Here is a 27,206-nt window from a genome sequence, read left to right as displayed (position 1 = left end):
TTTATGGTAAGAAATATAGTACATATTTGGTCTTTGTCCATTTCTGGCACAGAGCTCCTAAATCCCTTGGAATCTCTCAGTTGTGAGAGCAATAAAAAAAGGGTCTTTTGTTAATGAGATGACTTTGGAGGGGGTTGAGGGTGGGAGCAGTTTGGGATAGAGATTGGGGCAGGTTGCCTGAAGAAACTCCAGTCTCCATCTAAGTACTAACCGTCCAACCCTGCTTAGCCTCTGAGATCAGACGAGATAGGGCATGTTCAGGGTGGTATGACCATAGATAAAACTTCAGTCTCATATCCACCATCCTTGCCTGAGACTGAGTCAGTAGCCAATGGCCAGCAATTTAATCAATCATGACTATGTAATGAAGCCTCTATTAAAAATGTAAAATGATGGGGTTCATGGGGATTCAGAGCTTCCAAGTCAGTGAAGCCTAGGAGATTTGGGGAGTGTGGCATGTTCAGAGAGCATAGAGGCTTCATAACTCTTATCCCATCCATTGTCCTATGCATCTCTTCCATCTGTCCTTGAATTATATCCTCTTATAAGAAACTGATAATCTAGTAAGTAAAATATTTGTCTGAGTTCTGTGAGTTGCTCTAGCAAATTAATTGAACCCAAGGAGGAGGTGGTTGGAACCTCTGAGTCATAGGTTAGGCCCTGGACTTGTGACTGGCATTTTAAGGGGGTAGGAGTAGTCCTATATGGCTGAGCCTTTAACCTGTGGGATCTGACATTATCTCCAGGTAGATAGTGTTAGAATTGATTCAGTTGTAGGATACCCAGCTGGTGATATGGGGGAAAACCCCACACCCAGGAATTGGGTGCTGAGGTGGTGATCAGAAATCGGATCAGAGTCAGAATTTCATCAGGGTCTCAAAACCTCTCATAGTAGCCCACAGCACCCCTTCTCCCCTGAATTTCAATGTACTCTAAAGTTAGCACTGACTTTGGCTTGTTTTGTCTTGCTGCTATGCTCTAGCCAGTCTTTTGAGTTTCTATGAGTCAACATTCCTTTTCTCTGGGACCACCCCCACCTCTTTGCTGCTGGGGAGGGTTATACAGATATATTTGTTCTATCTGATTCTTCCCACAACAACACTGATTTGATCCTAAGTATTCAACACTGGATTCATGCTCAGCCAATCATACTTTCTGTTTAGGAAATTTGAAATTTGGATCTAGAGCAGCTAGTCCTTCCTGTGGGAGTCCTTAAAAATGACTTCTGTAATCAGCAGTTGTCTGTTTATAGGCAGGCACTGCAAGGCATCCCATCTGGAGAGGGGTAAGAATGAAGCAACCACATAGTGGGGAGTAGAGATGAGGGCAGAATAGCTGATGAGGAACCTGAGGGTTTTTAGTCCTTGATTGCACATACTTACGAGGGGTCAGATTTCTGTTCCTTTCCTGGGTTCAATGAAACCCACTTATATTCTGACAACATACACCCTTGTGTTGATTTGGTGGGTCTGATGGATATACTTATGCACTGAAGACACTTGGATAAGATATATGCTTCTCATCTCAACAGTGCCTGCATATTTTAGGAGTTGAAAATATTTGTGGCAAGATCAGGAATGATAGCTTTTATTCTCTCTTCTCAGTGAGAACACCCCCAGGCTCACAATAACTACATTTCAACTCAAATTTAATCCTGCAAGTTCTATTTTTTTAAAAGTAATATAAGAAAAATAATAATCTAGGACTTTGCTTTCAAAAAGTATTAAACCTAATGTGAATATTTTCAATTTAAAATTGATAGCTCCAAGACTTCCTGGCTGGGTGACTTCAGACAAGTCACTTAATTATTTTAAGCCTCTTTTTTTTTTTTTTTAATACCTAAAATGGGGTTGATGACAGCACTGCCATGAGGGGCTGCTGAGAAAATTAATTTGGAGACTGTGTTGTGCCCAGCACATAGTTGGCATGTCTGTTAGAACTGATATGTTGCAAGTGAGAGAAAACTCTGATAGTTGGCTAAACAACAGAAAAGTATCCTGCTATATGCAGTTGAAAAGACCAGAGTTATGATAGCCTGCAGATGAGGTTTTACTCACTGATAATATGGTCTCCATTCTGCTTTTTGCAATATCAGCCTCATCCTTAAATTCTGCCCTGTGGTCTCTCAGCAGATCTGGGTTCTCCCTACGTGGTAGCAAATTGGATGCAAGAGTCCCAGCTGTCACAGCCTTATGCCTCAGCTCAGGAGAGAGGTGTATATTTTCAAATGGGCCAACTCATTCTCACTGGATTTCCTTATTACCCCAGTCAACATAGGGAGGAGAATGGGATGGGATTAACTGATGAATTGCCCCAAATCAGCACCCATTTCTTCAGTAGGGATTGTGGGAAGGATAGGTCCCCAGAAGTGAAGGGGATAGATTTGATACAGATGTCTTCTTCAACCCAATAAATTCAGCAATTGTACCTTCAGAAGAATTTAAAAAGCCTATACAATAGACTATATTATCTTCCCCAATATTTTATTATATATGAGCTCTCACAGTTGTATAACTTTCATTAGTTTGTACCGCAATGTGGTTTTTTAGAAAGGGATACTAAGAAATATTCTTAATTGAAGGTTAATCTGAACAATTTATTATTTGGCCTTTTAAAAAAAATTTCAATAGGTTTTTACTTTTCAGATCTTCTAAGGAAATGGGACTTTTGCAATGTTTTAATTCAAAAAAATAACTCTTCATCTTAATGTAATGGATCCTAATGTCTTTGGTCCCTGTAAAATTTTCCTATTCAATTATTTCTTCAAGAGCTTTGTTCTCCCATGAACCTTACTTTTTGTTACCACATCTTTTCAGAGATGAGCTTATGGATACAATTGAGCCTCTTGGCATCTGGTAGAAGCAGAGAATCACATCTGGGAAGCTATTTATTAAGCCTCACTTTTAAATATGTTCTAATGCAGTTTCAGAATTCAGTTTAATAGTACATTACATTGGCTTAAACCAGTATTTTTAGATTAGCAATTTTTACAAATTTGTTATTCTAATCTTCCTGAAAACAATTCCTTAATTATCCCCATTCTTCTTTCCCCATTTTATTCTCTCATTTTATTATTTCCAATAATCACTACTTAAAACTTTAAAACTTATAACTTACAGAAATAGCTACATTTTACATATGTTAATACCATATGCGGGCTTCCCTGGTGGCTCAGATGGTAAAGAATCCACCTGCAAAATGGGAGACCTGGGTTCCATCCCTAGGTCAGGAAGATCCCCTGGAGGAGGGCATGGCAACCCACTCCAGTATTCTTGCCTGGAGAATCCCCATGGACAGAGGAGCCTGGTGGGCTATACAGTTCATGGGGTCACAAATAGTTGGACACGACTGAGTGACTAAGCACAATACAATATACTTTACATTATGACCCAGCATATATACATACACACATATATAAAACAAGTTTTACACTTACCTGTACAATTCAACTAGATGTTGTCAGTTCTGTTTTGTTCTATTCCATTCAACTTTATTATGTAAATTGCTCCTTTATAATCCTGTAATTTGACCTCATAATCCACTGATGTGTCTCAATAATATAACTTGAAAATTATTGCTAAAGTGGTACTTCCACACTAGGAGTTTTTTAGCCCCAGGGTTTTATGATTGAACTCAAGAGTTTTGTCTTTGCTAAAGCAAAATAGCAAATATTTCTGTTTCCACTTAAAAGGACATTATACAAAATAAAATGATAATTAAAACATTTTCCTTAACTACATAGTTGAAAGCCCACTGGAGCACATCAAGTGACAGTACATGACAGTAAATAAAAACCAGACAAATATTATCATGATTCAGCTGTTCAGCTGGGTTTACTACCCAACAGAGCAATTCTGAGTACCTTGATGTTTTGACTGTTATGCAATTAATTACTGCAAATCTGCATGAGATGTATAATTTATATTCATCTGATACAAAATTTTTATATGATACAGTTATCTCTAATACATTAGAAACCAATTTATAAGTGAAAATAAATTGTTAAATTATATCATTTACTTTTTATTTACTGGGATTAACCTATTTACAGAAGCAATGAGTTATTTTTGAGAAGTGCCTATGTGTAGTAGTGTAAAAATTCCTCTTTTGAATTGTCATTGAGAAATAATAAAAAATATCAAACTGAACCAAGTGGTATTTTAAACCACAAAAATATAAGAACTGCAGAAATCAGATCACAGTTTTGACCCATTTTTGATGCTATATATACCACATTACTAAAATCTCAAAGTATTAGTGTACATTCTGCATACAGAGACCAAACAGAAGGTACTTAACAGATTTTCTGTGACTTATATATTTATTTTCTGTTCACCGGGTTATATATTTTTTAGCACCTACATATATGTCATATAGTATTTGTCTTTCTCTGTCTGACTCATTTCACTTAGCAAAATACCACCCAAGTTCATGCATATTGTTACAAATGACAAAACTTCATTCTTTTCTGTGAGCAGTATTCCATCGTATGTATGTGGACACACAGGCACTACATCTTCTTTATCCATTCACCTATTGATGGACATTTAGGTTGCTTCCATATCTTGGCAACTGTAAATAAAGCTGCTATGAATGTTGGGGTGTTTGTATCTTTTTGAATTAGTGGGTTTTTTTTTTTTTTCACATATATACCCAGGAGGGGAATTACTGGGTCATATGATCTGTTTTTGTTTTTTTGAGAAAATTCCATGCTGTTTCCCACATTGGCTGCTCTACCCCTACAAACAGTGTGCGAGGGCCTCCTTTTCTCCACATCCTTGCCACCATTTGTTACTTCACAAGAAATGTAGCAATGGAAACAGGGTTACAGAATTAAGAAAATTCAATCATACATGAACAAATTGTGTAACCTGGATTTTATTTTTTAATTAAGCTGGGCAGTTTAGCTGGTTCCTCATTCTCCCCTGTTACAGTATAGTTTTCAAAAGGTTAGATGTTTATGACCCTCAGGCAAATATAATGTGAACCCATGTCAAAGATTTCATTTAACTCATTAATTAATGAAGACACCAGTAAGATACTAAAACTGGTCTACAGAACATTTGAGAATCTACAAACACCCACACACACAAAGCAATATAAAGATAAGATTTTTCAGTTAGATACAAAATTGTTACCTTTGGGGTTATCTATCCCACCAAAAGAAATTATTTACATCTCTACTAGACGAAAATCTACAAGAAATCTCTGATCCAGTAAAGCTGTGAAACAGCCCAGTCAAAAGAAAACCAACCCGTTTTGCACTGAAAGAACACTTTACAGTGTCTTTTGCCTATTTTCAAGTTCTGAATAATTTTTCTGACATATATTCATATTTTTAATGTTGTACTGTCCATAATCCTCTGTACTTACTCCCTTAGTGATTTTAGTCCGTCTTGCAGTTATAAATTATATAAACATTTTGATGACTTCCATATATCAGAATCTACTTCTTATCATCTCCACTGCCACCACCTCTTTCATCATTGCGTACGTCAGCGCAGAAGGAGTGAGCTTTAGGGAGATAACTGTCCCAAGTAAAGCAGAGCTTTGATTTGTTCAAGGGTAAAGGAATAGTTCTCTAAATCTGAATAGACAAACTGGCTATCCAGAAAACCTATTCTCCTGAAAAGTTCAGTAATTATTGAGTAGAACATTATTTCTTTGATTTATATAATTATAAATTAGCTACATAGCTATATAATTACTATGTAGCGAATCCTAATATTCCCCAAGAATGCATAACCCGACTTCCTCTATTGAAGTATGTTGTGGATATTTTGTTTTTTAGATACGAGTTTTCAAAATTTATTTTTGGTTGTGCTGGGTTCGTTGCTATGCTTTCTCTAGCTGTGGCGAGCAGAGGCTCCTTTCTGCTTGTGGCACAGGCTTCTCATTGCAATGGCCTTTTTTGTTGTGGAGCACACGCCCTAGGTGCATGGGCTTCAGTAGCTGTGGTGCAGGGGCCATTAGTTGTAGCTCATGGGCCCTAGAGTGTGCAGGCGTCAGTAATTGTGGTGCACGGGCTTAGCTGCTCTGTGGCACGTGGAATCTTCCAGGACCAGGGGTCAAACCCGTGTCCCCTGCATTGGCAGGCAAATTCTTATCCACTGTACCATCAGAGAAATCTGTGAATATTCTTTTATTTTTTTCAGTCTTAATTTTTTTCTGTGTACTTACATAAGTGGTAATAGTCACTGTTCAAAATAATTGGTTTTTCTGATGCACATGTCATTCTTCCGGGAACCTGAAATGTACTGATGCTTTAGCTGTGTATGTATACATGTGCGTATATAGAAAGGCTCTGTGACAGCTTGCTAGGACTGCCATAGCAAAGTACCACAGACTGGGTGGCTTAAACAACAGATATTAATTTTCTCTCAATCCTAGAACCTAGAAGTCTGAGTTGAAGATGTCAGCAAAGCTGTTTGCTCCCTAGAGGTCTCTCCCCTTGGCTTGTAGATGGCCCTCTTCTCTCTGTGTCTTCGCAGGGTCTTCCCTCTATTCCCATCTGGGTCCTACTTATTCTTAAGGATGTCACTCATGTTAGATCATGGCCCACCCATCTGACTTCATTTTACCTTAATTCCCTCTTAAAAGAACCTATTTCCAAATACAGTCATATTCGGAGGTGCTGGGGGTTAGAACTTCAACACATGAATTTTGAAGGGAGATCATTCTTGCCACTTTCACTTCAGTAATGGGCACAAATGTCATGCTCACTTAGAAAACGGGCATGAGTGCCAAACAGTGATCTGAGTCACCACCTGTGTGTCAAAAATTCCAAAGTAATGGAATTCAGAGCCCAGCCTGGGGCACCCCTTACCTTCATGTGCCTTTGGGTCTGAGGCATCTACCAATGCCAGTCCAGCAAATGAGTATGGTACTTGGGTTTGTATCTTTCTCTCTTGACTCAACACAGATGAAAAGACTAAAAATCTGATAAAAAAAAAAGTTGCTTCAGTAACCAGTCCTGTCCTTTGTAAGTGGTAGTGGAAAAGAAGACAGCACTCCGTACTTGTTAAGATTGACTATTGTGTTTTGTTTTCACATTAATTGTAGATACCAATTTTCTATACAAAATAATTCAGTAAACAATGCACATAAAATCAAGAGACTTTTCAGTTTGTGAACGTAGCCTTTTTCTGTTGTTAAGTGGAAAATCTAGAAGAGTTCTGCAGTTGGAGACAATAGGCTAAATCAAAAAAGAAAATAGTTATGATTTTTAAAACCACTAATTGAAGCTTTAAGTGTCTTCCAGTGTTCTGGTGATTTGGGACTGAAATCTGCTCTGTTCCTTGCTTTCCTTTGTCAGTGGTGTTCACCATGGCAACTTCAATAAAACTTCCCTCACAAATGTTTTTCTTCTAAAGTGCAAAGCACCTTTCTAAAGAAGGCTGACAACCTGGTAGGAATGGGTGTTTGGAAAAGAAATCAAATGAAAAAAGTATTCTGCTTTCTTCATGATTGCTGTAGGTGGCAGGAGGTGAGGAAATTTTTAAGGGTATAAAGTTGGGTGAAAAATATACTTTACCTTGTTTTGTAATAAAATTTGTATTTTTAGGTAGAAAATTAGTTTAAAATATGGTAGAGAAACTTGTTCCTTTCATAACATTTCCTTATTTCTCATCTTAGTATCTGGACTAGCTTTGTACATACCAATTCATGAGCCACTTTGGAATGTGGATTTGTGTGGACAAATTTATCCAATATCTGATCCCCGGCATTGCAGGAGACCCAGGTTCGATCCCTGGGTGGGGAAGATTCCCTGGAGAAGGGAGTGGCTACCCACTTCAGTATTCTTGCCTGAAGAATTCCATGGACAGAAGAGCCTAGAGGCCTACAGTCCATGGGGTCACAAAGAGCAGAACAGAACTGAGTGACTTAACACTTTCACTTTTTCACTTGATTCAGTGTAAGTTCTTTGGGTCCTGATGGATTTTCTTGGGACTACTTTGGGAAACTTAACTAATGTGGGATTCTGAGCACACCATTAAGTCTCCCAGGGTTCCTTCCAGTCCCTCCCCACAAAATATGGAGGCAGTAGAAGCCCAGGAGTTCTCAGCCTTAGAATCACATTAGAAACAAGTGGAGATGTTACGAAACTGCCAGTGCTAGGGTCTTACCCAGAGATTATCATTTAAGATCTAGGTAATACTCAAATGTAAGGTTTGTTTTAAAGATTTTTTTTTTCCAATTTATTTTTTTGGTTGCACTGGGTCTTCATTGCTGTGAGTGGGTTTTTTCTAGTTGCGGCGAGTGGGGGCTACTCTTTGTTGCAATGAGCAGGCTTCTCGTTGCAGTGGCTTCTTTTGTGCAGAGCACATGGGTTTTAGTAGTTGCAGCATTGTGGGCTCAATAGTTGTGCTCAAGCTTAGTTGCTCCATGGCATGTGGAATCTTCCAGTACTAGGAATAGAACCTGTGTCCCCTGCATGGGCAGGCAGATTCTTATCCACTGTACCATCAAGGAAGTTCTTTTCAAGTACCCATTGCAGTTTTAATGTTTATAGCTAGAGTTAAGAATTGCTGTATTTATTGATCTCAAAGGATCCTTCCAACTCCTATTTCTAAGCTACTTACCTACAAGTTGACTCCAGCCGGGCTTGACTCCAGTAGAACTGATAATTAAGTACCTTTGCTTTCAAATTTATGTATTTTTTGTTTCAAGATTCAAGAAAGGCATTAGCTGTTAATATAGTAGCCTAGCACCTTTATTCCTGCTTATCCACTGATAATCCAGAATCAGCCTAAAATCATGTCAGTGTTCAGTAAAGAAGTAATATCTTCACTTTCAAAGCACATTGGTTTTCAAATAATTTTATTGCTTAGAGGTTGATCAAAGGCATTACCTAGAGTTGGTGTTTTTAAAAATTGTTTATTCATGGCTGTGCTGGGCCTTTGATGTGGTGTATAGGTTCTTCGTTGCCATGTGCAGGCTTTCCCTACTTGCAGCAGAGGGGACTATTCTCTAGTTGTGGTGCGCAGGCTTCTCATTGTGGTGGCTTTTCCTGTTGCAGAGCATGGGCTCTAGATGCTCAGGCTTGGTTGCCCTGGGGCATGTGGGATCTTACTTTCTGAACCAGGGATCAAACCCATCTCCCCTGAATTGGCAGGTGGATTCTCAACCTTTGGACTACCAGAGCAGTCTCTACATTCAGTATTATATATTTTTATGTGTGTATGAAAATGGCCAACACAAACTTAATAGCAGGTTTCTCAAATGACTCCACAACTCTTTGTTGGCATCAGTTCAGTTCAGTTGCCCAGTCATGTCCAACTCTGTGCAACCCCATGAATCTCAGCACACCAGGCCTCCCTGTCTATCACCAACTCCCGGAGTTCACTCAGACTCACGTCCATCGAGTCCGTGATGCCATCCAGCCATCTCATCCTCGGTCATCCCCTTCTCCTCCTGCCCCCAATCCCTCCCAGCATCAGAGTCTTTTCCAATGAGTCAGCTTTTCGCATGAGGTGGCCAAAATACTGGAGTTTCAGCTTTAGCATCATTCCTTCCAAAGAAATCCCAGGGCTGATCTTCAGAATGGACTGGTTGGATCTCCTTGCAGTCCAAAGGACTCTCAAGAGTCTTATCCAACACCACAGTTCAAAAGCATCAATTCGTTGGCACTCAGCCTTCTTCACAGTCCAACTTTCACATCCATACATGACCACAGGAAAAACCATAGCTTTGACTAGACAGACCTTAGTTGGCAAAGTAATGTCTCTGCTTTTGAATATACTATCTAGGTTGGTCATAACTTTTCTTCCAAGGAGTAAGCATCTTTTAATTTCATGGCTGCAATCACCATCTGCAGTGATTTTGGAGCCCCCCAAAATAAAGTCTGACACGGTTTCCACTGTTTCCCCATCTATTTCCCATGAAGTGATGGGACTGGATACCATGATCTTCGTTTTCTGAATGTTGAGCTTTAAGCCAACTTTTTCACTCTCCACTTTCACTTTCATCAAGAGGCTTTTTAGTTCCTCTTCACTTTTGTTGGCATAGTTGATAACTTTTCTCTTTAGAACAGTGGTTTTCAATCCTGATGGCACTTCAGAATTGCCTGAGAAGCTTCTGAAAAATCCTCATGGCTCAAGGCTATCAGAATCGCTAGACAAGGTACCAATTCTCTGAGAGCTTGACTGGTAATTCCAAAATAGAGCTAGGGCTGAGAATTGCTCTAGAATGAAGTTGTGTGGACAAACTGTCAAGCAGCCAGCGAATGATGAAATGCTAAGAGTGTGTTAGTCATTTTCTTGATTAGAAACAGCACCTCCCTTTCCCCAGTGGATAACATTGTCAAAGAGGATTATTGCTCCTTTGCTAAAATTACCACTGTGTGGAAAACCTATTCTTTTAAATGTTCAGCTTTATTAGACTACAACTATTTTCATTGGTGGCTCAGAGGGTAAAGAGTCTACCTACAATGCCGGAGACCTGAGTCCAATCCCTGGGTCAGGAAGATCCCCTGGAGAAGGAAATAGCAACCCACTCCAGTATTCTTGCCTGGAAAATCCCATGGACAGAGGAGCCTGGCAGGCTACAGTCCATAGGGTTGCAAAGAGTCAGACACGACTGAGCAATTTCATCTCTGTTTCTATTGAAGATGGCAAATGAAACATTTCCGTAAGTTGGGGAGTAAAATCTAGGCCTGTCTTCTCATAGATCCCTTTGAAGATGATTGAAATAGTAAAAAACAGTACACAGAAATTTTTGTAGGAAATTAATTTGTGAGGTTAAATTGCAACTCAAAAAAGACTCAATGATGTATGCCTTAAGTGTCTGGTTTATTGTTTCCTCATAAGTAAAATGCATTTCCCATTATTCCTCTGTAATTGTATAGATGGTGATAATCACTGGAAACCTAAAGAGCTGAGAGCCTCAATACTGTAGGATCAAATGTGTGCTTAATTGTCATTCTGGAGCTTGGTTCTGGTGTCTCCCCAAAGCCTATAAATCATCATCAAACAAAAAAATCAAGTAATTAAGCTCTCTGGCCTGAATCTGATCTATACTCTCTACCTTCAGCATAAAATGGTATTCATTCATATGGCTAGTAAAACTCTCTAATAATGAACCTGGATCAGGGAAATTATTTGCTAATGCTTTTACAAACATAGGTAGTAGGGAGCTGATCCCCTCCCAATCACACATGCCAAATCCACTGCTGTTTTTAGTGACTTTTACAGAAAGCTAAAGCTGACATATGTGGGAAAAGGATGATAAAGGTATTAATTTGTTGTTGTTGTTCAGTTGCTATGTTGTGTCCAGCTCTTTGTAACCCCATGGACTGTAGCCCACCAGGCTCCTCTGTCCATGGATTTCCCAGACAAGAATACTGGAGTGGGTTGCCATTTCTTTCTCCAGGGTATCTTCCCTGCATAAGGATTGAACCCAGGTCTCCTGCATTGGCAGGTGGATTCTTTACCACTGAGCCACCAGGGACATTCAAAATAGAATTTAAAAAAATCATTGTCTTCACAAATTACATCGGAGATCTTCTTGAGATGACTCCAGGGCATGTTGCAAATACAGCAAGTTATGATCAGTTGCCTTTTATCCTCAAAATCACACAAAACAAGCAATTATTTAGAATGCAATAAATGGTTTAATGGTTATGAACTTAACAGAAAGAACTTGAATTAAAATTCAGTCTGGGATCTGAATTAGCACCACTGGAATATAGAAAGCATTCAACATGCATGCACAAATTAGTTTTGATAGCATACGTAAGTAAAATGTATTTGCTTTACTTGATAATGGTTGTTTCAGAGGACCCTTCTTGGAGTTGAACTTATCTGTATTAGTTGGCTGGGCATGATACAGGTTGAACGCCCCTTAGTTCCAGGGCCTTGGCAAAATTCACCTCCAGTGGCTTTCCTGTGCCTTTGGTAAGCTTCAGGGATCGGATACAACCTCGGAAAGGAATGTTTGTTGTCAGGCCAAACTGGTTGAGGCCATCTGAAAATGAAGCAGAGAGAACTCAGTTTTGAAATGCAGCTACTATGAGAAGAGTGGAGTTTCCCAGGTGGCACTAGTGGTAAGAACCTGCCTGCCAATGCAGGAGACATAAAAGACTTGGGTTCAATCCCTGGGTCAGGAAGATCCCCTGGAAGAGGGCCTGACAACCCACTCCAGTATTTATCTGGAGAAGTCCATGGACAGAGGAGCCTGGTGGGCTACAGTCCATGGGGTCACAAAGAGTAGGACATAACTAAAGTGACTTAGCACATATTAAGAGCATATATAAGTCAGCTGTTAGCTTAAGGTGCAATGAGAATGTTATGTGGTTTTGTTCTTAGCTTTGCTAACAGTTAAACTGGCAGAGAAACATTAACTTTTTTTATAGCTATGTATTATGAAATACAGTGTGTTTGCTCAGTCTTGTCCAACTCTTTGAGATCCCATGGACTGTAGCCCTTCAGGCTCCTCTGTCTGTGGAATTTTTCCAGAACACTAGAGTGGGTTGCTGTTTCCTCCTCCAGGGGATATTCCCAATCTAGGGATAGAACTCATGGCAGGAGGGTTCTTGACCACTAGCGCCACCTGGGAGGCCCTTGAAATATGGGAACATCTACAATTAATGATGCATTTGAAGACATCAAACAAAAAACTTGATTTTGAAGGAACAAGTTTACAGGAGTGACTTAAAATTATTAAATTTTATTTAATGAATTAAAGTAACTGATGAAAGAGTTTAAATACTGAATTAGGATGTGGACTTTTAATAGTGACTTTATTATTTCTATTATAAAAATAAATCCCCAAAGGTTAAGTTGGGTTATGAGTGCACACAAAATCTTTTTTCTTATTAAGGAGACAGTCCCTTTTAGCAGGTCTTCTAGGTGCTAACTAAAATCCCATACACTGTAAATGAAGTATATTATCTCTTTCATAATACTGTGGAGTTTATCTTTACTGAATCAGAAGGAGATATTTCCTTTCTTCCCCTTCAAAAAATAAATTATTATAATTTTTGGTGGCACCACACAACATATGGGATCTTAGTTCACCAAGTGGGCAGGGATCAAACTGGTGCCCTCTGTAATGCAAGTATGGAGTCCTAACCACTGAACTGCCAGAGCAGTCCCAGAAGGTGATATCTTCAAAAAGCCAGGAGCAACTTTGGAAAGAGGAGCTCAGAATTGGTCCCCGTGACTTCTATATCTTTCCCTTCATCAACTGCTGCTGAATATATATTTTGGCTGGTTTGTTAAGGAGAGGAGCTCTATATAAAGGGACAAAGTTTCCTCTTGCCAAAATACTGAAAGACCATTCCAGGAGTCTGTGTTATTACAGTATTTTATTAAGAGGCTCTTGGCTTATTTCTCATCCAGTTGAGCACTCTTGTTTATGGGCACTTTAGGTAACTCTGGTTCAAATGTTATATTTAATGTGCTGGAGAGGTAGTTTCGAATGCAGATTTATTGCTTGGGTTTCTTTGTAATATAAACTCTATAATAGCCTAAGGGGGAAATTAGCTATGTTTAACCCAATGATTTCCAGAACTTAAGGAAATAAGTTCCATAACATTTTATGATTCCTCTGGTATATTAATTTTTAAAAAATCAGAACACTGTTTCTGGCCCCCTGATTGCTGTTAAATGTCTCATACTGTTCATAAGCCAAATTCATTTCCTCTAGCCTCCACTTCCCACAAATGAAAGTTTGGAGGCTATCATGAGAAGTCCAGTCCCATGTGGTTTATATAAGGAAAATGCTTATTTTACATGCTCGAAATGTCAGATAAGGTGTTATTTATTGGAGCAGATTCTAAAGTTGGGATGCAACCTAAGTACACATTCTTGGACATACTTATAGAATATAAATGTGTTCAAAATGAAATAGAGCAAAGAAATTCTTGCTAGGGTAGGCAACACTTACTGGGGAACCCGCCAACAAACACAGGGTCATTTGTATCAGCAGATGTAGATGCTTGATTTGGGCTCTGGGCTTCCACCTGGTTCCCATCGACTGTCAGCTCGATGCGGTGTTTGATCTTGTTGGCCGTGACTTTATGCCACTGTCCATCACACAAATGCCCTGGGATCCCAGCATCATAGATGGCTGTGAATCGACCGGCGCCATTGTCCACATGAAACATGAGCTAGAAAGTAGGACATTGAACAGTCACAGATGGTGTCATTAGAAGGGTATCATGGTGATTCACAAAGTAAAAAATGATCTCTAGGAAAGTCATTAGCTGCAATAGTTTGACATCAATGTAACTCAGGCATATTTAAAAAAAAACCTGACAAATTAAAATACAAATTTAATGACCAGGAGTCACAAATTATGCTGTTTGCTTGTGGATATTGTTGGGAGCAATAGACAAGATGTGTGAAGCAGATAATAACTCAGCTTTCTGAAAATGTGAAATACAATTTGAGGCCAGGTAACAAGACATGGTATACATAAGGGAAAATCCTACTACAGATCTCTTTAGAGGGTGGGTGTTCTTAGGAAGATGATTTATAAATTAATTTGAAAGGATTTTAAAAAAAGATTTTCATATTTTAATTGTATATTTTTTCCTTCACAGAATCTATTTTATATACAGGATTGAGAGTTACATAAATTACATTTTGGAGCAAGATCCATGTTGTAGGTACCAAAGACTTTGAGCCAGAAGGCCAGTTAAATTCCTAACAATTAAGAACTTAGACTGGAGTTCTTGTCTAAATGAGAAAAATCTGTTTTTAGTAACATGGAATGGTCCCTGAAACTTGAGAGGACAGAATTCTTTTGAAGCTGATGTAGAAAAGAAACATAACTGAAACATTAAAAACAGTCAATTTGGCAAAACATTTGACAAGGTAAAAGAAAAAGAACAAGGGCTTTAAAAACAAGATTAAAAGTGCAAGTAAATAAAAAGTTTGTCAACTATACAGTGATGTAGATATCAGTTAAGATTTTACTATATTCAGTGGAATGTGTAGTAATGGAATTCTGCATACAAAAAGAGCTTGGTGAGAAATCCACATGGATTATGATGGAACCTGATACCCTGACGAGCTGAAGGGAACCATGGTTCTATGATAAGCAGGTGAAGAAGTAAGACTTACTCCAACAAGATGCAGTGAAACTGTGTTTTGAAAATCTGGCAAAACTATTACGTGTTGGTTATTTTCCCCCAGTTTTGTCTCTGTGCTCCTGCATCTTTCTGCTTTACTGCCTTTGAGGATGGTTTGAAGACTGAGAGGAAGGAGGGAAGAGGCAAAGGAAAGCATATTTCAGATAAAGATGTGTTTTTTCTTCTTGGGAAGTGATAGCACCCTACGAGTGGAAATGTGAATATAGATGAAGTATGATTCCTGTTGAGGAATCAAATAGGAAACTTGTGAAATTTCTCACTTTGCCTTCCTCTTTTCACCTAAGCACTATAGCACAAAGTACATGTAAACTTGTCATATCACTGCAGGTTGCTGGTCATAGGCAGGCAGGGAAAGAAAAGGTATTTGGAATTAGATTATCCATGGTGAGCAAACTGACACAAACTGTGGAAAACTCCTAAAAGACAGGAATACTATACCATCTTACCTGCCTCCTGAGTGTTTCACTGACTAAGCTAAAACCTTTGACTATGTGGATCATAAGAAATTATGGAAAACTGTTAAAGAGATGGGAATACCAGACCATCTTACCTGTCTCCAGAGAAACCTGTATGCAGGTCAAGAATCAGTTAGAAACTTGTATGGAACAACTGACTGGTTCTAGATTAAGAAAGGAGGATGACAAGGCTGTTTATTGTCACCTTACTTAACTTATACGCAGAACACATCATGAGAAATGCCAGGCTGGGTGAGTTACACGCTGGAATCAAGATTGCCAGGAGAAATTTCAACAACCCCAGATATGCAGATGATACCATGCTAATGGCAGAAAGGAAAGAGGAATTAAAGAGCCTCTTGATGGTGAAGAAGAGTGGAAAAGCTGGCTTAAAACTAAGTATTAAAAAAAAATCAACTAAGATCATGGCATCTGGTCCCATCACTTCATGGCAAATAAAAGGGGAAAAGGTGGAGGCAGTGACAGATTTCCTCTTCTTGGCAGGAAAGCTATGACAAACCTAGATAGTGTGTTAAAAAGCCAAGACATCACTTTGCTGACAAAGGTCTGTATAGTCAAGGCTATGGTCTTTCCAGTAGTCATGTATGAAGGTGAGAGCTGGACCATAAAGAAGGCAGAGCACCAAAGAACTGATGCTTTTGAATTGTGGTGTTGGAGAAGACTCCTGAGAGTCCCTTGGACAGGAAGGAGATCAAATCGGTCAATCTTATAGGAAATCAACTCTGAATATTCATTGGAAGGACTGATGCTGAAGCTCCAATACTTTGGCCACCTGATGCAAGTAGCTCAGGAAAAGACCCTGATGCTGGGAAAGACTACAGGCGGAAGGAGAGCAGGGTGACAGAGGATGAGATGGTTGTGACAGCATCACCAATGCAATGGACATGAACTTGAGCAAATCTGAGAGATTGTGAGGGACGGGGAATCCGGGTGTGTTGCAGTCCACGGGATCGTGAAGACACAACTTTGGGACTGAACAACCACAACACAGAATAAGTATGTTGAAAACATAGAACACTTGAGATAATCCAGAAGGATGAAAAGAATAAAATTAGCCTTCTCTCAACAAAGAACAGAGCAATGCTTCAAAACAAAGCTTTCTACTTGTAAACAACAATACCATGAAGAGGCAGAGATATGCAGATGTGATGCTCACCTTTTCATCAATCATTTCAATACCCATTCCATCCATTTTTTGGCTGCTGATTCCCAGAAGAACTCCAGTGGTTCTAGTGGTGCGGAATTCAAATTCTACAAGAAGGTCCAATCCCACTTTGAATCCATCAACTGTAAAATGAAGATTTTAAAAAAATGTTGTGTATTCGAGTTTAGGAATTGTTAATTCAAATTTGTATAGTGCATTGGTCTTACTAGCTTTCCATTCATGTGTTAGACAACTATAAGTTCTAGACTTCCACATGGCCGACACCTCACCCTTGTTTTCTTGGCTGCCTTCCTTCCTAGACTATAAATTCTGTGAAGGCAAGGACTTTGTCTATAATGTTCACTGTTTTATTCCTATGCTTAAAGTATCTGGCACAGAGTGGAGGTTTAATATGCATTTGTTTAATCAGTGAATGAATATGCACTCAGATTGACTCAGAAAATCTCAGAGCCAGGTGTGACTGATAGAAGTCTTGCTATTGGATGAAATCAAGCATTTCAATGGTTTTTCACTAAAGTTTTACTACAGCACTCTAAATGGTTCCACAATGATCTGAAAAGGCTCAAATATCCCCAAACATTTTATTTATAAAGAAAGCAATTGCAATTTTGAAGGAGAAGATTCTGGGACATAAATAGGCTTTTCTAGTTTATCAACTTAAGCCATTTCTCTATAATTTTCCATATTTGATTCATTGGTTTATTTCATCTTTTAGCAAGTATTTAAGACATGCTTCTTAGAAACAAGGTGATTCATTAAGATCAGGCTAGACTATATCACCTGCATGAAATATTAGGGGAAAACTCATGAAATTTTTTTCCAGGTCTCATGTTTATTAAGCAAAAAATAAAGGCTATGTGTAACCACAGCTACCTTCAATGAAGGGAGGCACCTGTTATACGAAATACTTTTCTTTTTCCTACTGAGAAACTTGATGGATTTGTATGAATGAAAGTGGATTAAGAAGAGATTTTGAGAATAAAAGGTAGAAGAAGCTGAATTGTCCTGAAAAACAGAGTAATTTTGTTTCTGTTCTAGAAAAGAAGAAATAAGGAAAAGAGAAGAGTGACTTGAAGCAGTTCAGCAGAGGACAGGGGGAGTGAAGAAGCCATGAACCCCCAGATATTGGCAACTGGAGAGCTTTTAAGGACAATGTCGTCAAGGGTTTAAATTGAACTTGTATGTTTTCCAGTGACGTAACCTCCTCTGACCACCCAAGTCTTATACAGCTTGTATTACACTATGTGTTGAGGTGATGGCAGGAGTTATTAGAAACTAGGAATGTGGCAAATTTTCCAGTCCAGTCTGATCTGGAACCCAAAGAGCCCACACAAGATGGCAAGTCAATCTGTGGATGTTAACAGCAGAGTCTGAAGCTGAATCTAATCTGACCAAGCTAACACCGGATATCTGAATTGGCAGAAAACTTGAGAAAAGCTTTGAGCTTTCACAGAACATGGAACTTGGGGTTTAGCATAACCTCCAACATTTCAATATTTAACTCATCCTGCGTTTCTCTGTTTTCTGCTCTGCAGAGGGGAAGTTTCCCACTTATTGGAGAGCTCTGCTCTTCTATCTCCAACCTTTGCATGTATATTCAGTTCATCTTTTAAACCCAACCTCAAATGTCAATTCCTCCATAAAACCTTTCCTGATTTTCCCAACCCAACTAAATAATTTTTTAAAAATATCCCCAGAACCTTGCTTATATGTCTTCTACAGTTTCTAGTTATTTTGTTTTGTTTTTAATTGTTTTCTTAGGATTTCCGAGCATGAAGAATCTTAATCATATATTCTTGAAAGAAGAAATGACTTCTTAATTACTTCTGTTCCCATGTTAACTGCTGCATATTATGTACTCTTTTTTTCCTAACGAACAAATGCATGTTCCTATGGTAACTATAGGACTGAATGTATCTCAAAGTATGTTAATATCAGATTTTTGGGTTATTATGTACAAGTTATTTCATATTTTTCTTTCCAAATTGTATATTCACTGACAGTGACCCAAATCTGGACTAGAAATGTTCACTGGAAAGAGGGAGATACTAAAAAAAGGGAAAGGTTTCTTTCCCTGTGTGTAAGGGGAGAAAAAGAAATGGAACCATGCAAGGAATTGAAGAGAGAAAGAAAGAAAAATACTATCTCATCTCCAGAAAGAAAGGCAGATGGGGAAAACTGAAAAGTAAATACGTTACACAATAGAAATGTATGACCCTTCTTGTAAAATTCCACCCCCCCCCTTTTTTTTTACTATTATCTCCAGGGAAGGAAATAGAATAAACTCTCCAAATAGCCTTTTACTTTATTTCTTCTGTTAGTTTTTGTTAGAATCAGATGCATTAATCTTTAAGAGGCATTTTAAAAAATTACTCCTACAAGTTTTTATTTCTGGTTTAAATAAAGGATGCTAGTTTAGGAACCCAGGGACTTTTATCTTCCCACACAAATCAGAAGTCAATATTTGCACCTAGTTAATATTCAACAGGAAGGAGATGGAAGCACCTCACCTGCTTTGGCAAAACCTGTTCCATCAAAATATGTCCCTTTCTGAGCATTTGCAAAACATGTTCCAACTCGGTAGCTGGAGGCTGGCTGTTCAAGATCGGCAGGCGCTTCCGCCATGTGAAGATTTCTAACGCAGCCATCAATGCTATAGGTCACCTAAACGTTCAGGTCAGAAGAAACACATACCAGGTTTTAGCAGAAGTTTGCCTTTATGCGGAATATAATCACTGGTAGGGTGCTCTGTGTTAGAAATCATCAGCTGATTGACCTGAGGCATCCTCCAGACTCCCCGGATCAGGCCTGTCACCCAAGGCTTCAGGGCATGACTGCAGAGAATCCCGCATCCTGCTTCTCAACTAAGCTGTGTCTAGCTGGGGGATATGACTGTTTTGATATTCTAAAATACTGCACACTATATCCCTAGTGGGACCCCTGGTTTGATAAGGGTCTGGGCCCCCTCTGGATACTGTAACTCGTAATTAGTATCTTTCTATTTCATGTTTCAAGTGACAGTTTATTAACCTTAGTATATATACATTTTTTTTCCATAGTCTGTGTTCAAATTCTACTTGAAAATATAATTAGGTTTGGATCAGTGCTTCTTCCTTATGAAAATCTAATGAAAGCAGTCTACACTTTCGTAAGAAAATGCACATATACATGAAACTTGAAAGTTTGCATGAAACGTTCAAAGTTTAGGGACTCTAGAAATAAATCAGTCATACTTTGCTTCATTATAGTTCATCTGGGTTAAGGGAGGCAAGTTAACCACTCTTGCCACTCTCATTCCGAAGAGTGTTCAGAAAATCTCATTTTGATTAGCCTGGGTATCATAGCCAGTAGCTTTGAAAGGAAAGGAATACTGATCATCCACAAGGGGGGTTAAACACTGAGAACTGTAACCATTATGAACAACTGTCTTTGATGAAGAACAACCACACGTCATCACATGTTCTAATCTAAGCAAAGAAATGAACCACACATGTGCGTAGTGCATTTTAAAAAAAATACTAATCCCTTTTTTAAAGAAAAGAATGCTTTCCAAAGCAAACCAGGATACATGGTCTGACAAAAAATTATTGTGAATATTGATTTACAAAACTGAGAACTTTAAATTCTGAACCCAGTATTGAACAAGATAGATACAGCATCTCTCAGTATTTGCTAAATCTCTATTCCTGAAAGAGTACCATCAATATTATCATTATCGTCTTTTTTGTTGTCTTAGTACCTTCTAGATACTTGGTATTCTTCTGAGCACTTTTAATATACTACCTCATTTAATCCTTCCAGCGACCTTGTTTGTTTGGTATTATTATAATACTATTTTACATAAAAGGGGACTTTGTCAAAGAAAAATTAAGCAACTTGCTCAAGAGCACCCAGTTAAGCACATAATCAAACTGAGCGAGTCTGGCTCCAGGGTCCACACTGTTTTTTAATATTGTCTCTGATAGATCTATCTAGAAAAATTGTCACTTCTCAGGAAAGATGACTTTCTATTCATCTATAATTGGGTCAATGTGACCTAATAATTCAGAATACATTCATGACTCAGGCATCTATTTAGGCAACAAAGGAAACAAATTTGACACTTACTGGACCGATTCTTCGAGTAGTGTAGTTAATGGGTAGCCCACCAACATACAGCATTCCCACAACATCCAGAATATCAGCTTTCTTAGGACTGACAGTTCTGTTGGAGGCATCATCTACATAAATAGTTCCCTCTTGCTTAACTCGCATAATCTTAATCTACCAAAAGAAGAGGAGTCATTCATTTCAATCACAGATAATTTCAGATATGCAGAGTATAAGACATAAAAACCTTCAGGATATTCCTTAGGAAAAAATGAAGTAATTTACTGAATGCCTAATATGTGCTAAACCCATAATAATAAGTGAAATTAAGAATATCTCAAAGTCTGTGTTTTCCATTAGTACCATCTCCAAAAGAGTACACGGTCTTTCTGGGTGAGTTTTAGATTGGAGACTCTTCCACAGTTGCTGGGTGAACATAGGCATCAAGAGGTATGCTTGTTGTAAGGAAACCTGCCAGTGGAGAGCCCTGTCAAGAATTAAGTGGGCTGCAAAATTCATGTCCAATTTCAAAAGTGCATTAGTTTGATTGAGCAAACTGGTCTCCCCAGCACAATTTCAGATACGCTACTTCCCTCTGCTTAATAGGCACTTCTCATGCAGAATTGGAGGAAGGGCAGTGTGTCCAAGTTGCACTGATGTTTCTGCAGCAGCTGATTAGCACAAAGTCAGGAGAAAGATGGAAAGCTGACTGGGGCTGAAATTATAGCAGTGGAGTGACTTATCTTTTGGGGCAGAGTGAAGCAAATGGTGTGAAGACTAGCTTGAGCATAAAATCCCTGAGTCTGAATTTAGGAAAAGGAGTAGGTAACTTTGTGAAATGCTGGAGGACAACAATGGTTTAAAAACAAATCTACATCAGGATTAGAGTAATTGGAGACCTTATTTTACACTTATCTATGCTGGCTTTGGAAATGATTTTTTAAAAACCCTCAAGGATAAAACCCCTCCTTCATTTGGCTACTTAGAGTATTTAAACTATCTTTCTTAATCCCAGCCTCATTGTGGCCTGACAATATGTCTCTTTCTCAAGTATCATATTTATTATTCTATTAGCTGGAGATTAGAATAAACTGTAATAAAGCTCCTGCATAAAACATTTGCTAGTCATAAGCTCCCTAGAAAATGTCTTATTTCTAGATAACAAATTAGTTGACTTTGAGTTTATATCATTTTTTTCCAGGTTCCTTAGCCTTCTATATGATATGACAAGTTCAAGTATGTTAATATATAAATTCCAATAGCTAATAATATCTTACTCTAAAAATTTAATTGGTCGACCTAGGGAAGCTTTACTTAATAGGCTACAACAGGTGCAGAGACAAATTCTGAGTGAGTTTCGTTTTAATCAGGCAGTATATTATCTACTTGCAGTCATGCCAAAGAGGACAGTAAGCTGGCAAATGAGCCTTCTGTGCCCATAACAGTACCAGCTTCTGGGTGTAAGGCCAACATTTAAAAAGTTGTTCCAAATGACTGTTGGTGGAAATGATACCCTAGAGGACTTTAAACACGGTGTAGCAGATTCTCAGACTCAGCGTGCTCAGACCTGTAGGGGGTGGGAGAGTGGGAGAAGGGAGCTTTAAGGCCCATTTTAGTGTTGCCAGCTTTTGACTTGGTCAAATATTATTTCATAAAAGAGAGGCCATTTTAGCCCCTTAAAAATGGAAAAATAGAATTTCAGAATAAATATTATTGCTTTAATTGAATACATAGAGCTTCATGATCAACACATTCCATTGTCCCATAATAATACTTGCATGCATGCCTGCTCAGTTCTGTCTGACTCTTTGTGACCCCATGGACTATAGCCCACCAGGCTCCTCTGTCCATGGAATTTTCCAGGCAAGAATACTGGATTGGGTTGCCATTTCCTTCTCTAAGTGTTAATACTTAGCATCTTGGGAATGTCTTCAATTGCCTGGCCCTAGTGTGTGGCTAGATGCTTGGGAACCACAGCTGTATAGCAATGATGGAATCTTGTGGTACCATGATGGGGCATGCAAGTGTTCAACTATAAACCTATCCAGGTCTGACCCCATTTTCCTAGATTGGGCAGTTGTATATGGCGCTTGCTTTATTTTTAGCCCCTGCCACATTTCAGTACCCCCAGAGTCAGTGTCTGCACTGGCGAAACAGTATTGGGACCAGGGGAATTCTGATGGTTGCCCCCTAGTAACCCCGTTGTAGGGCACTGCTGACATCCAGGGACTATTACCTTGTGCCACTGGCCATCATTGATTTTGGTGGGGATCATAGTGCTGGTGTCACCACTTCCCAAGTCATAACTGAAGTAGGGCAATCCATTTTTCAGCTGAACTGTAGCAAAATCAGCATGGTTGATCCGGGCCATGTAGAAGAGCAAGCCTGATTCAGCTTCAGTTCGCACTTCGAATTCAATGGTGAGACTGTGAAATAAAAGTTTGCAAAATAAAATGGGAATAAGAGTGTTGTTACTCTAGCATAGGGTGGCATCGGATCATGGTGCCTTTTCATAAGGGATGCACACATATTTAGTCACTCAGTCCTATCCAACTCTTTGCAACTCCATGGACTGTAGTCCACCAGGCTCCTCTATCTATGGAATTCTCCAGGCAAGAATACTGGAGTGGGTAGCCATTCCCTTCTCCAGGGGATTTTTCCAATTCAGGGATCAAACTCTGGTCTCCTGCATTGCAGGCAGATTCTTTACCAGCTGAGCCACCAGGGAAGCCATTTCATAAAACATAGCAAAACCTTTTGAGAGGTGAGGATTTCCAGGTCTGCTGAGTTTCTAAACTGGGCTTCTCGGGCTCAGATAAATAGATTTCTATTCTTTACTGTACTCAGTGAATTAAAAAATCTCACCTCATATATTAATAAATCTAGTTAATTAAACTTGAGTAAACAAATGCTTAGTACTTCCATTTATCAGTTCTTATCTAATATCTCAGAATAAATCGTACCGGTTTTTAACTTTGGTGTCATCGAATGCAATTGCAATGTGACTATTTCTTGAAAGCCCAAACTGTTTGCTCCCTATCAGGAGAGCTGGTTCTGATTCTGCTGCACAAGGACCCTGTAAAATACCAAGGAGAGAAGAAGCAGATTACAGACTCCACTCTTTAAAATGTATGTAATGCTGCTGTCTAATGGTTTCTTATATTTCAGCTTCATGTTCTCACATAATCTCGCTTAAGTTTTGAGAAATAAAAGCGGTCTCTGATTCATCTCTGTAATCTACTGCATAGGAGGTACTTACTATTAAATGTTCCATAAATGTGAATCCATTTTCTTATACTGTACCCTTGAGTTGCCAAAGGCATGTGCTCAAAAATATGCATTGATTAATTCATGTTTCCACCATCCTTTAAAGTGTTAGTCGCTCAGTTGTGTCCAACTCTTTGTGACCCCATGGATTGTAGCCTGCCAGGCTGCTCTGTTCATGCAATTCACGGAATTATCCAGGCAAGAATATCAGAGTGGGCTGCCATTTCTTTCTCCTTTAAGGAAAACTATTATTTATACTTCTGAGAAAACTGGAATTCCCTTCTCACTTCTACTTCACTTATGAAGAGTTGTCTGCTTAGAAGATTGAACAGGGAAAGTGACAAGCTAGCCGCTGTCAGGTTATGAGTGGGAAAATATGTTCTTTCTTCCCCTCCCCGTTTCTGTCTCCCACTGTCTTACTTTTTCTTGAAAATTATCAGTGCTAGAAGATTTCTGTGAATTTAGACTTTTCAAGTTGGTGTTTCTCAACTTGCAAGTCAGCCATTCAGTCCCTTAGGCTGTTGCTAGGCAACCCAGCACAGTTTTTAATGTAACCCACCATATACCATTTCAACTGCCACTGTTCAAAGATCAGCTTCCTATGGTGCTTACAAGGGAGATCTCGCTGCAGGGCTAGCTTCAGAGGCAGGCTACCTGTGCAGTCACTGGGCTTAATGCCCTGCTGTCACCATCTTGAAATTCTTAATAATTTTTGAACAAGGTGCCTAGCATTTTCATCTGGCTCTGGGCTCTGTCAATTATATAGCTGGACCTGGCTGGGTGGACCTTACTTGGCTACAGTAACCCTCAGCTCAATAGATAATCAAGGCTTCTCAAGTTACCAAAGCCATCTTTCCCTGGTCTCTATTTTCACAAAATAATTCCAAGTACAAGCTGCTTAAGAAGTCTTTTAGAACATGAAGTACACAAGAAAATAAATAACCCGCATGCTCTCAAGAGCACATTTGTTTTTGAAGATCTATACTTAACAGCACTGGACGGGCCACTGCCCCAGTGCATGCTGAGTCAGCAGAGAGTCTCAAGCAGCCCAAGGTGGGCTCTGGATACAGAAAGCTCTTCCCAGAGACTGTACCGTGGAGATGAGTCATCAGTGCACAGGAAATTTTTCCTTGATGAGGAAAAGCCTTGCCCTCTTTTTTCTCTTGAGCTTAGTCAAATGGAGCACTCTGCTACAGCAGGTAAAAGGCTTTAAGTGTTTTGAAATGCTGTAAAATTGGCCTTTATGGAAGTATTTCCCCGACCTAGCTTCCCAGGAGATGGTCAGTTACAAAGAACAGACTGTGGCTAAAATTCACACAGATATGCAAAAACTCAGCGGGCAGAACAGAAAAATGCTATCTATTCATGCAGCTGACTGGGCCTCTCTTGGAACCAACACATGGCACCTTTCTTATTACACTGCCTGCAAAAAAGAGCCCATATGGAAAGATCTTGGTAGCTTAATGTCTCAGCCTTCAATGATGCTCTTAATAGAACTGGATCATTTATCAGCCTCTCAATATTTTCTGTAGAGACGACTATCACAACGTACGTAAGTAGCCTGCACTCCTCCTCAGAAATCTTGAAGAGAATCTGACCTGCTGGGAGTCCATCAAGGGGCAGAATTTAGCTAAAGCATCTCTAAACCCTCAGCTCTGAAAACTGAGGTCTTGAAAAGGTCACTTTATGTGGAGGAATTAGGGAACTATAATGCGTACCCCTAAGGGCTTCCCTCATAGCTCAGTTGGTAAAGAATCTGCTTGCAATGCAGGAGACCCTGGTTCAATCCCTGGGTCGGGAAGATCCCTTAGAGAAGGGATAGGCTACCCACTCTAGTATCACCTTCTTTTATAAAATTGGCAGTTGAAAGAGGACAGAGAAGTACCAGTGTAAGAGAATTTTCTGTGTATCTGCTTTAGGATTTAAACAAGAAGACAATTCTCCAACAGTCTCTAGTCTGGGAATGTTTCTGCTGCAAGCCTCAATGCCTCCTCTCACTTGGTTAAAGGGAGGTGGGATGGACTGTGTCTAAACTGCTTTCCTGCGGGCAGATCTGAACCCAGGCCTGACATTCCCAGAAAGTTACCTGTCGTGTCTCCTCTTCCCCCTCCCTCAACCCCTTGGAGAGTAGAGTGCTCACCTGGCCACTCAAGAGGCTCTTTTCCTTCTAATCACATTTTGAAGAGGGACCACATGAGATGGGATAGAAAGTGCCCCGAGGTTTGCACAAGACTAAAATGATTTTGTCATTAAAGACATTTTCAACTGCGCTTCCCAAAGAAATTTAAGCTAAGGGTCTTCTAGTGAGATAATTTTAAGTAACCTTTAAAGAATAATTGTTGCAAGATGAATTGTCTTCCTTCAAGCCAGTGTGAACTCGAGGGGAGGCATCATCTTTATGGACGTGACTTGTGTTATTTCGGAAACACTGAGCTCTGAAATGTGTTAAAACAATAATGCAAATATCAGGGGATCATCAATCTCAGCATGTTACAATCCTGCCACCTTGTGGTGACTCTTTAAAGTACATATGGGGAAAATATGAAGGGATAGGGTGTGCTTGCTCCAAGTACATCTCTGCTTGGCAGGTGACAAGCTGTAGGCAGACAGGACTTGGGTAGGGAGTCTAAACATGGCCATGCGCCTGGTGGGAGCAGCCATGTGGTTGGAGAGGATTCGGAAGGAAGCTGTGCTTCCCGTGGCCATGTTTAGGCAAGTGGATAGAGCCTCGGATTGGCAATGGAGCTTAACATTTTCACCTTCATCCTGTTACTCAATTAATTTCAGATCAGAATAAAGCAGGGGTCACTTCCAACTGCTGACTGTTGGGTGACATTTAGAAATGTGTTATTGGATTCAGAATGACAAATGATTGGTGGATAAGCGTTGCTTGACTTTAGATTGGTGCAGAGTAGAGACTTAGTTGTATTGACCACAACTGGCATCTCTGTTCTTCAAAGCACCAAATGATGAATGGTATAAAAATTGCATAATTGAAGTATAATCTGCAAAATACTGATTCACTATGCTGTGTACCTGAAAATGATGTAATACTATAAATCAACTATATATACTTTAATAAAAAATAATTCAAAATAGCATCATTTTCTTT

General features: G+C 39.3%; 1 protein-coding gene across 3 annotated transcripts in view; it reads right to left on the bottom strand.

The window, feature by feature from the left end:
* Nucleotides 1–11,591: 11,591 nt before the first annotated feature.
* The window catches only part of LAMA2 (laminin subunit alpha 2), a 684,287-nt gene continuing 668,672 nt past the window's right edge, over nucleotides 11,592–27,206 (bottom strand). For all 3 annotated transcript variants that reach the window (XM_060419598.1, XM_060419599.1, XM_060419600.1), the window contains 7 exons: nucleotides 23,791–23,903; nucleotides 23,064–23,253; nucleotides 20,846–21,001; nucleotides 19,249–19,402; nucleotides 16,730–16,860; nucleotides 13,888–14,110; nucleotides 11,592–11,964 (listed from right to left, as the gene is read on the bottom strand). In XM_060419598.1, coding sequence (XP_060275581.1) covers nucleotides 11,807–11,964; nucleotides 13,888–14,110; nucleotides 16,730–16,860; nucleotides 19,249–19,402; nucleotides 20,846–21,001; nucleotides 23,064–23,253; nucleotides 23,791–23,903 — 1,125 coding nt within the window. In that variant the 3' untranslated portion in view covers nucleotides 11,592–11,806. The remainder of the gene's footprint in view (nucleotides 11,965–13,887; nucleotides 14,111–16,729; nucleotides 16,861–19,248; nucleotides 19,403–20,845; nucleotides 21,002–23,063; nucleotides 23,254–23,790; nucleotides 23,904–27,206) is intronic.

This window comes from Ovis aries, chromosome 8 (assembly GCF_016772045.2).
Source record: "Ovis aries strain OAR_USU_Benz2616 breed Rambouillet chromosome 8, ARS-UI_Ramb_v3.0, whole genome shotgun sequence".
In the NCBI taxonomy this organism is placed as follows: Eukaryota; Metazoa; Chordata; class Mammalia; order Artiodactyla; family Bovidae; genus Ovis; species Ovis aries.
Note: the sequence above shows the minus strand (reverse complement) of the source record. Positions and strands in the feature narration are given on the sequence as shown.